The 11,212-nt window shown below is 31.1% G+C and overlaps 1 protein-coding gene across 1 annotated transcript; it reads left to right on the top strand.

Annotated features, from left to right (window-relative positions):
* Nucleotides 1-3,355: 3,355 nt before the first annotated feature.
* LOC127252791 (trimethyltridecatetraene synthase-like) lies at nt 3,356-7,242 on the top strand. Its single transcript, XM_051277108.1, has 2 exons — nt 3,356-4,292; nt 6,466-7,242. The coding sequence occupies exons 1-2, from the start codon at nt 3,384-3,386 to the stop codon at nt 7,087-7,089; spliced, it is 1,533 nt and encodes a 510-aa protein (XP_051133065.1). The 5' UTR covers nt 3,356-3,383; the 3' UTR covers nt 7,090-7,242.
* The last annotated feature ends 3,970 nt before the right edge of the window (nt 7,243-11,212 follow it).

Raw genomic sequence — 11,212 nt, 5'->3', positions numbered from 1 at the left:
CGGAATAATGACAAAAAAATATCTATTTTCCGCTAGTCCTTCAGTTATTAGAAACAACAGTTCTGTGAAAAAAAACTTATTAAGTTTGGTCAGGAGTTTTTTCAAAGCACACTCGACGAATAGTGGCGATGGAGTTTTACGTTCATAAAAAAAAAAAAAACAAACAAAAACAAAAACGCAAAAAAAAGGAAAGATTTGACGTATAATAATAGTCTAAAGAGGGTCCATCTAAAAACATACGTGGGTACTAATTTGTTTTTGTGTATATAAAATATCTTGTCAAATTAGTATTGATTAATAATAATCCAAAGAGAGAACCATCAATTAATTGTTTCACTCTTGAAGATTCTGGAAATAAGTTTTTTTTTTTTTTTTTTTTGAAATGCTAATATATTTAAATAATTAATTAACAATTTAGATTGAGGTTTTGAAGTTTTGGGTTTTTTAGAAAATTTTAAAAGTATAATAAAATTTTATTATAGAACCGATGTTGGTCGCCTAAACATAATTTTGTTAGCATCAAGTTTAAGCATTCAAATCAGATCTATTGATAACAATAAGATTAGCGGTGGTCCAAAAAAATGCAAATCTAATGAAAAAAACATAGATCGATTGATAAAAATAAGATTAGCGGTGATCAAAAAAATGCAAATCCAATGAAAAAAACATAGCCCGATCAATGACTTATGAGTAGAGCTAGCAAAAACTGACCCGACACGACAACTTGACACGAAATAATTGGGTTTGAGTCAAAGATTTCAACCCGATTATATATACGGGTTGACACGAACCCGACACGACAACCCGATTATAATATATTAATATTGATTAATATATTTATTATATATGTAAAATAATCATAATTTATTAATTTTCTCATAAATTAATTTAAACTAAGTTTAATTTAAATAATTCAACCTAATTTACGCTCAAATCAATAAAAACTAACATAACACGATAACACAACAAAAAATTATTTAATTTGAATAAAAAAATTCGACATAATTATGTATACGGGTCAACACGAGTCAATCCGAACCCGACATGATAATAAACGGGTCAATACGTACCCGATACGATAATAAACAAGTTGGGTTATGATTGAGTAATTTAACCCGTTTACAACCCGACACGAACCCAATACGAATCGACCCATTGCCAGTTCTACTTATGAGGTTCGATGATTGAAAGGGAGAAGAGACGAGTTACTTTAAGAACTAGTGGGATTGATGACCATTAACAAAATCATTAAAAAAAATGAAGGTTACCAAAATCTTTGGACTTGCAAAGTAATATGAATTTATTAAACAATTATGAAGGATTATGAGTACTATTATAGGAGGTTTAATGTAAGACTTGATGAAGATATTTTGTGTAAAAAGTTCTAGTCACATTCATCCACTCAATCTATCTTTTATTTGCATTTTCATTTCCTTGCAATTTCTTTTTTTTTTTTCTTTTTCTTTTTTTTAATAATTTATAAAATAAAGTAATTTGATTTTGAATCAATTACTGTTAGTTTGAATCAATTACTATTAGTTTATGCTGCCTTTTCTTTAATTATTTTACATTGTCCTTTTTCGAAAATTTTCCTACAAATTTTTAGGCCGACCAACCATATGATATATATATATTTTTAATTACTTTTTAAGAATAGTATCAAAACAGGAGAATTGCAAAAGTATACCTCATTATCACTTTTGTCATTTATTTATGTCGTTGGTAAAATATATATGTCTGCAAAAGTCGTTATTTCTATCATTTGGCCGCGCGTAGTCGCGCGAGGTATGAATGTCATGCGTGGACAAAAGACATAAATAGTGACTTTTGTAAACATGTCGGATATATTTTGTAAACATCATAATATAAATTAATTATTTCTATAAATTATAAATTAAATTTATTGTTAAAATAATATTTTAAAATTTTTGCTATAAATTTTTAAAAATATATTTAATGATGATTATTAAAAATATATATTAATATATTATTATTTTTATACTTTTTTTTGCAATTATTTTTTAAAACTATTAAAAATTGATTATTTTTTATATTATGAAATAATTGTAAAAAATATTTTTGTTGAATTATAAATATGTATATCATATAATTTTAACAAAAAAGTAAAAATATTAATAAATATAACTTACAATATGATTATATTGAAAACATGATCATGAACATGACAAAAAAGATGGCCGTTGAGAACATGGTTATGAACATGACCTAAAACATGATTGTGTTGAGAATATGATTATAAACATGGACAGAAACATGGTTGTGTTCAGAATACGGGCATGAACACAGCCGTGTTCAGAAGTGCAGGATACTCAACACGGCCGTGTTGGCTGTCTGGACGCTCAGTCACCCTTCTAAGTCATCAAACACGGCTGTGTTCAGTCCCAGTCAACCATCTTGAAATTAAAATTAATAAATTTTCATTTGAGTGAGACCAAAATTGATAAAATATTTTGAATGAGAACAAAATTGATAATTATGATATTGAATAATACCAAAAATAATTTTTCCTCTTATATTAATATAAAACATGAAGTTGATTTAATAATAAAAATGTGAACGACTGTATCTACCCAAACAAGTACATGTTATTTTCTAAAGTAATATTGTTAATTAACATACATAATAATTAAATATATGTTTTTATGTGTGTCTATTTAATTGCGAAATTGATTATTGTAAAAATAAACAATTCTTTAATAATATAATTGAAAATAAGAATATACATATATATATTACAATAATTTCTAACAAAATCAATCAAAATATCATTCTTTATGATAATTACATTTCGTAACTTACAATAAAGTTTTCGAAAGACCGTACATTTTTTTCTTTTTTCCCACTTGCAAAATAAATTTTGGAGCTTTGTACTTTTTGTTTCTATCGAAAAGGCAAATAACAAAGATCATCAAGAAAAGTGAACATGTGATCCTAAATAGTTGTACCCCATATCGAATGTATGTGGTATTCAAAATTATTTATTTCATTTTACTTTTTTATTATAAACAATATCTTCTTCAAGGTTGCTGATCCTGTATTGATCCGGCCAGGTCAACATGATGTTGATCTGATCAGATCAATATATGTCATGAACATAACCGACATATATTTACACATAAGACTGAGTTATAGTGTAATATATGATGAATTATAATATAATAAATATACTGAAATACATAAATATAGGTAGATTAAGTGTGCAATATATACTAATCCAGTCAAATCAATACTATACTGACTTAATCGGATCAGCGACAACTGATTTATGTCCCTTCTTCAATTTATAAATAGCTAGAAAGGGTTATTTAGCTTCCAATTCATTTGTTCATATTCTACAGCCAAATATTCCAAAGGAACCTAAGATGGAAGTCTTTTGTGCATTAGTATTAGCCCTAGCCTCCATAGTTGCCTTAGCTTTTGTCTTTAACAAACATAAACCAAAACTCAAATTCAAATTTCCGCCGGGCCCAAAACCATGGCCGATTATCGGCAACCTTAACCTCATTGGCTCCATACCGCATCAATCCCTTCACTTCTTGTCCAAAAAATACGGTCCAATAATGTACCTAAAGTTCGGCAAGTTCCCAGTTGTGGTTGCGTCGACACCTGAGATGGCCAAGGAGTTCTTAAAGAATCACGATGCCGAGTTTGCATCTAGGCCCTTACTTAGTGCCGGTAAGTACACTAGTTATAATTATTCGGACCTAACGTGGTCACCTTACGGACCATATTGGCGACAAGCGCGCAAGATTTACCTCTCCGAGGTATTTAGTCCAAAGAAAATGGAATCCGAGCTCTTTGAGCAAATTCGCACCGAGGAGAGGCGCGATTTGATGTCACGCCTCCATTCGCTCTCTGGGAATTCGTCTGTGTTGCTTAGGGACCATGTTTTTCGGTATGCATTGTTGACTATAAATAGGATGGCGTTAGGACAAAAGTATTTTAACGATTGCGAAGATGAGGAATCAAGCCTCCAGTTCGATGAGTTCCATGAGATGTTAGATGAGTGGTTCTTGCTCGGAGGGGTTTTCAATATCGGCGATTGGATACCGTGGCTGCAATTTCTCGACCTTCAAGGATATGTTAGGAGAATGAAGGTTTTAGCAAAGAAACTTGACAAGATATACGAGGTTGTGATAAACGATCACGTGAAGATGGCCGCGACGAATAATTCCGGCCGGAAAGACACGGTGGATCGGCTACTAGAGCTGGCTGAAGATCCAAATGTGGATGTTAAGCTTACGAGAGATCAGATCAAGGCTTTGATCCAGGTAACAAAGTTTAAATGTAATGAACCTCTATACGATTTCAGAAGAAAAAATTATACTTACTTGGTCCAAAATCAACTTTTCTCTTTTGCTATTTTGATCACTCCTAATTCAATTTATTTGGTTTTAATAATTATTGCCTCGAAAATTATTATAAAAAAGCATTATATATTTAGCTATTATTGACATAATATCATCGACATAATGTGACAAGATTATATAATATGCCTAGGAATAAAATTGTACATTATCCCTCTATTTACTACATATATATATATAGTACTCAATTCGTCCCACTCCAAATGACCCTTTTGGGTTTTAATGGTAAATTAAGAAATAAAATTATTTATTTGTTAGTGGAAATGTATAAGTGGTTTTGTCATTTTTGTTCTTTGACTTTACGTATAAAATAATTGTATGCATAATGTTATGTTTATAATTTAGGTAAAATTTGATACGTTGGTATTAATATACAATTATTTTTATTAAAATAGAAAATACATACTTCGAAGTAGAAAAAAGAAAAATAATAAAAAAAATTATTTTAAATTAAAACAGAAAGAACATTTAATATTAAAAAATCTACATGAATAAATAAATATATTGATACGGGAGAAAGAAAATATATTTTCGTCCAAACTCAATGTATAAATAAAAGTAATAATATTTAAATACCAAAGCTTTTATAAAAATATTAATTTTTTATACTTTTAAGAGAAAAAAATATCAAAATTATGTTACACAACTACTAACTAATAAAATATTATTATTTTTGTAATTTACTATAAAAACACAAAAATATAATTAAGTTGAGACGAAATGAGTATATATTTATAGATATCATTTCTATTGTTACAAGAATACGACAAGTATCATTTTTTTAAAAAAAAAATCCCTTAGATGTAGAAAGAGTGCTAAACTATTTGAGCTACCATTCATAAAGAATGATCTATTGTTGATGTGAGATGAACTTATGATCATGAGATTCTATAAGTTTAAATTTCAATGTAATTGAATTCTCACGTCATATATATATATATATATGAATTATTTTATATTTAATTTAAAATTATTCTGCTAAAATAAACCATCAAAGTCAGATATATCAAATAGAAGGGGACACTATTTTGGTTGGCTATATAATTCATTTCAATATTAGAAAGTAAACTCTAAACCCAGTATATCTAACATTTTAAATATTATTTAATATAATATTGTTTCAAATATTTTATAAAAGAAAACAATATATTTAAATTATAAAGTACCTCAAATTTAAAATAATTTAAAACATTGATTTGAAACATTATTTTCAAATCCAAATTCATGAAATCAATCAATGACACCAATGTGAAGTTTTGTCTTATTTATCACACTTCCTTAGAGGCACAGAATACGACTTGAGATATGGAGCTATTCGGACATATTTGTTCATTTATATATATATATATATATATTCTTGATTCTATCATATAATTTTATTTTTTTTTTTGAATATCATATTTAATATTTATTTTATTTAAACTATTATATCGATAATAACTGAAAAAACCTATTAAATGTGTACTAATATTTAAAGAGTAAATTGTATTTTAATAAAAATGCATAAAATATCCTATATTTTATTTATTGTATGAAATTTCATTGTGTTCTTATCCAAAACCGATGTTTGATTATAAATAAAAATCTAAATTACGCAAGTTTTATACAAATAAAAAACATAAAATATTTTAAAATTGTTTTTGAATAAAATAAATAAATAAATAAATAATTGATCAATAATTTATTTTTATAATTTTTGTAAAAATCAAATAAAAAATTATCTCAAAAAAACTATAAAATGAAGGATTAATTAATTTTTTATTTTATTTTATTCAAAAAAGTTATTTAAGATATTTTACGGTTTTTATTTGTATAAAGTTTGTGTAATTTACGTATTTATTTTAAACAAAACATCAGTTTTGGACAAGAGGGTATTTTGTACAAATTTTATATTAAGACAAGGGGGTTTCACGCAACAAATAAAACACATGGATTTTTATGCATTTTTTCTAAAATACAATGGGATGCTATATAATTTACCCATATTTGAATAAAGATAGTGAATTCTATAACCTTTTTTTTGTCTAATCGAATTACATATTATGCTGTTTTGTCCCTTGTTTTTTAAAATTTATAGAACCTAATTGTTGGTGGTGCGGACACAACACGAACCGTGATGGAATGGATTGTTCAAGAACTCATGAGGCATCCCCGAGTATACGAGAAGGCTAAAGACGAGCTCAACAGGGTAATAGGAAAAAATCGATGGGTAGAGGAAACCGACTATGCAAAGTTGCCCTACATAGAAGCCATTATCATAGAGACCATGAGATTGCACCCTCTAGCGACATTTTTAGCCCCTCATTACGCCATGGATAATTGTCGCATTGCTGGCTACGACATACTTAAGGGGACAACAATTCTCATTAATACATGGAGTATTGGTAGGGACCCCGACTCTTGGGATGCTCCCGAGGAGTTTATACCTGAGAGGTTTGTTGGGAAAAAAGTCGATATTCTAGGAATGAACTTTGCGCTATTGCCATTTGGGTCTGGTCGAAGGAGATGCCCGGGATATAGTCTCGGGCTAAAGAGCATGTGGGCAATTACGGCGAACCTCCTCCATGGGTTCGACTTGAAGTTGGGAGATGGAATGAGGCATGAAGATGTGAGTTTGGAGGAAGTTTATGGGCTCACTACACATCCTAAACAAATTCTTTCGATCATTTTGGAACCTACTCTTCCTAAGGAACTTTATTGAATAAAATTGGCTTCAAATTTGAAGAATTATGAATGGTTGATTATTGGGGTCTACAAAAGACTTGGACCAAATGAATTGATCTAAAAAACATGTACTACCCATGCTAAAAAAGATATGGAGTAGAAAATAATGAAAAGGCTAAACTTATCCATTTATTTTTGAATATTTTCCAAAATTTATTCACCCTCAAATACTTCATATTAATTGAATAAGTTTTGTGGGGATATTTTTTGTTGCTATTAAAAAATAACAATTAAAATAAATTAATGAAAGAGAAAAAGAGGGAAGAGCACGAAAAAATAGTTATAAATGAATATATATATATATATAATACTTTTTCCATTTCATAGTATTTGTTTATTATTTCTATTATCATATGTTTCACATAATTTAATTTAATATGAAATGTTTTTTAATCTTAATAAAATTAATTAGTTATTTTAATTTTAATTTATAATTATTTATATGATATAATAATTATTTTTACATAATATATTTCTTATTTACTAATTTTAGTTCATCTAAGCTTACACTAAACTGGACATATAACGTAGAATGAAGAAAGTAACAAATTAATAGAAGTATTTCGATGACACAGTTGGTCCTAGGAAAGGGCAAGAACAATGCCTTTGAGTCTCTACCCAAGGCCTATTTGTTAAGAGCAATTACAAATGGCTCTTTTCTATGTGGCCTCAATCATTTGATTCAAGCATTTTTAATTAAATTCGAAAAAATTTCTATATATTGATCTTAATCTTTGGTTAAAAAAAAAAAGAAAATGGCATTAACGTAGTTTATTTATTTATTTTTTTTATGAAGTGGGAATCCGCAACTGCTAAAACTTAATACTCTGCAAACTATACTCGACAGGCAAGTCACACTAGGTCAACCATGTGTAGCAGGTCACCTGAAGCGTCGAGGATTTTGTGCAGATGAGGCTGCGGCTAAGGTACTTTTTCTCTCTTTTTTTCATTTATTTATCTCTTTTCTATTTTTTCTCTCAACCTTTTTCTCTCTTTCTGCTTCCTATCTTTTTGTCTCTCTCCTTCTCTCTCTTTTTCCCTCCCATCTCCCCTCTTATGTTTTTGTTCTCTCTCGTATGAGAGCATTGAAATAAAGAATCCAATGTAGAGCAAACCAACGAAAGTAAAGGTGTAAACTTTTATTCAACCAAATCTGATAAAATAATGAAAGGAAAAATATAATATTCTCAACTAACTTCTAAGAACAAGAACGACTGATATTTATAGAAAATAAATAATAAAAATAAGCAACTAACTACGTGACTCCAAACTTATTTTCTTAAATTTAGCAACAACTTAACTGACTTTGACTTATTCAAATAATAAAATATCTAAAAACAATAGATTTATTCAACTTAGTAAATTTCACTAACTTGCTACATCCTCCCTTAGTGCAAATTTACGGTCAATGATACCAAGAGCTTCACGAAATACCTCAAACTTGGCCTTGGCAAGCGGTTTTGTAAATACATATGTAGCATTATCATCTGTCCGAATCTTCAGCAACACAACGTCTTGACTTAACACCTTTTCTCGCACAAAGTGGTAGTGAGTTTCAATATGTTTTGTGCGCGCATGAAACACTGGATTTTCGGAGAGCTTGATCGCACTTTCATTGTCACACCTGATCGGAATTGCATTTCTGATGGGCACCAGAATTTCCTCCATAAGCCTCTTAATCCATAGACATTCTTGTATTGCCATAGTTGCGGCCATATATTCCGCTTCACAACTTAAAAGGGCTACAAAGTTTTGCTTTTTGCTACACTATGATATTGCAGCAGAGCCTGTTGTAAAGTAGAACCCAGTTGTGGAACGCCGAGTACTTACATCACCGGCCCAATCAACATCGACAAAGCCGCTTAGATAAAATGGCTTAAATTTATTGTACATCAATCCGTAACTTTGAGTGCATTTGACATACCGAAGGATCCTTTTTGCTGCAATGAGATGTGGGTAACAAGGTTTATCCATAAATTTTGAAATAACTCCAACGGAGTACGCAATGTCGGGTCTCGTAATTGTTAGGTAGAATAAGCTACCAATAATTTTTCCAAACATGGTTGAATCCTTCAGCAACTTTCCTTCATCTATGGACAACTTTAAAGAGGATTCCATGAGAGTAGTCATAACCTTTGATTCCACCATTTTAAATCTTTCCAGCAATCTCCTAGCATATCCAACTTGAGAGACAAAATATCCAGCAGGAGAATTTATTATTTCCAGACCAAGGAAGCATTTGGATTCACCCAGACGTTTCATTTCAAAACACAAAGAAAGATCATCTTGCAAACGAGTAACTTCGGCATGATTGTCTCCTATGATAATCATGCCGTCCACATACAACAGAAGCAAGATATTTGCAGTAGTTGTTTTTCGAATGAACATGCCAGGATCTGCATTTGATGATTTAAAGCCACAAAAGATAAGATATTGAGCAATTTTACCGTACCATGCACGCGGGGCTTGTTTCAAGCCATATAATGCTTTCTTGAGTCGACAAACGTGATCGGAAAATTTTGTGGATACAAAACCTTGAGGTTGTTCCATAAATATATCACGATCCAAGTCTCCGTAAAGGAAAACGTTTTTCACATCTAACTGCCACAATTTCCAATCCTTGCAAGCAGCTAAGGAGATGATGGTTCTTACCGTTACCATTCGGGCTACAGGGCTAAATGTCTCATTGTAATCTTGCCCATATTTCTGTGAAAACCACGACCTACGAGGCGAGCTTTATATCTATGAATTTTTTCATCGGTTCCTTTCTTAGCTTTAAAGACCTACTTGCAAGAGATTAAATCGACATCCTTTGGTTAGGGTACCAACTCCCAAGTGTTATTTTTGTTTAGTGCCAATATCTCTTCGCGCATTGCTTCCTCAAATTTTGGGAACCTCTTGGCTTCATTGTAAGATGTTGGTTCATCTTCAAAATGTTCTCCCATGAACAAGCACGAGCGAATGGAGAGCTGATTCGCTTCAACTTGATAGTCAACTAAGTAACTTGGTGGTTTCCTTTGTCTTGTCCCCATTCGTGGGACAACATCAACAGTCTTGTCCAGTTGCACATCTTCTTCAGCCAAAGGAACATTTGTCTCCGACGAGAACTCGTCGTTATCAGAATGATTCAGCTGTACATCATCTTCAAACAAAGGAACCTTTCTATTGGGAGGGAATATGTCATTACTTTGGCCTCCATCATACTGATTTGATGAAAATTCATCAAACACTACATCACGAGAAATGATAACAGTTCTTGTGTCGGGATCCATGCATCTCCAATATTTCATTTTGAGTATCAAGCCAACAAAAGTGCAACGTCTAACCTTTGGATCCAGTTTAGTTCGTTTTTGTTTTGGTATATGAACAAAACAAATAGATCCAAAAACTCGAAAATTACTTACATTTGGTTTACTATGATATAGTAGCTCGAAAGGAGATGGGTCGTTCCCTGAACATGGCGGCAACCGATTTGTCACATGACATGACGTATGAAAAACAGTTGCCCACAGCTCTCTTGCAAGACCTTTTTCATGTAGCCAGCATAGGCATATAGATGTAAGATGAGCTAATTTACGTTCAACAATTCCGTTTTGTTGCAACGTGTCTGGACATGTGATTTGACGTTGGATCCCATGCTCCTTGCAATAATCTGAGAATTTATTTAGTAAAAATTCTCCACCATTATCCGTGCATAGGCAATTAATAGAAGATCTCAATTCCTTTTCTGCAGTACCCTTGAATTGTAGAAATTTAGAAAAGGCTTTATTTTTGTGGACTAAGAAATGTACCCAAGTAAATCGAGAAAAATCGTCTACAAACACTATCACGTAGTGAAACCCCGTGTAGCTCGGTACGCTGGTTGGTCCCAAAATATCAGAATGAATCATCTGGAGTGGCCTGGATGCTCGATTTTCTGAATTTGGAAATGGGTGACGGTGAGACTTTCCGTATAGGCAACCTGAACAAATCTCATCATATCGGATATTTCTAAAGATAGAGTGCCATTTAGAAGAAGCTTCACAGAGATTTTGTGAAGTAACTGATAACTGACATGGCCCAAACGAGCATGCCATAATGCCAAGCTTGCTGTTTCACCC

This window comes from Andrographis paniculata, unplaced genomic scaffold (genome assembly GCF_009805555.1).
Source record: "Andrographis paniculata isolate CXL003 unplaced genomic scaffold, ASM980555v1 Contig49END, whole genome shotgun sequence".
In the NCBI taxonomy this organism is placed as follows: domain Eukaryota; kingdom Viridiplantae; phylum Streptophyta; class Magnoliopsida; order Lamiales; family Acanthaceae; genus Andrographis; species Andrographis paniculata.
This window is presented reverse-complemented; position numbering and strand designations above follow the sequence as displayed.

Coding starts and splice junctions, on each gene's coding strand:
- LOC127252791 (XM_051277108.1), top strand. CDS start 3,384: ATGGAAGTCTTTTGTGCATTAGTATTAGCCCTAGCCTCCATAGTTGCC. Junction 4,293..6,465: donor AGATCAAGGCTTTGATCCAG/GTAACAAAGTTT, acceptor TAAAATTTATAG/AACCTAATTGTTGGTGGTGC.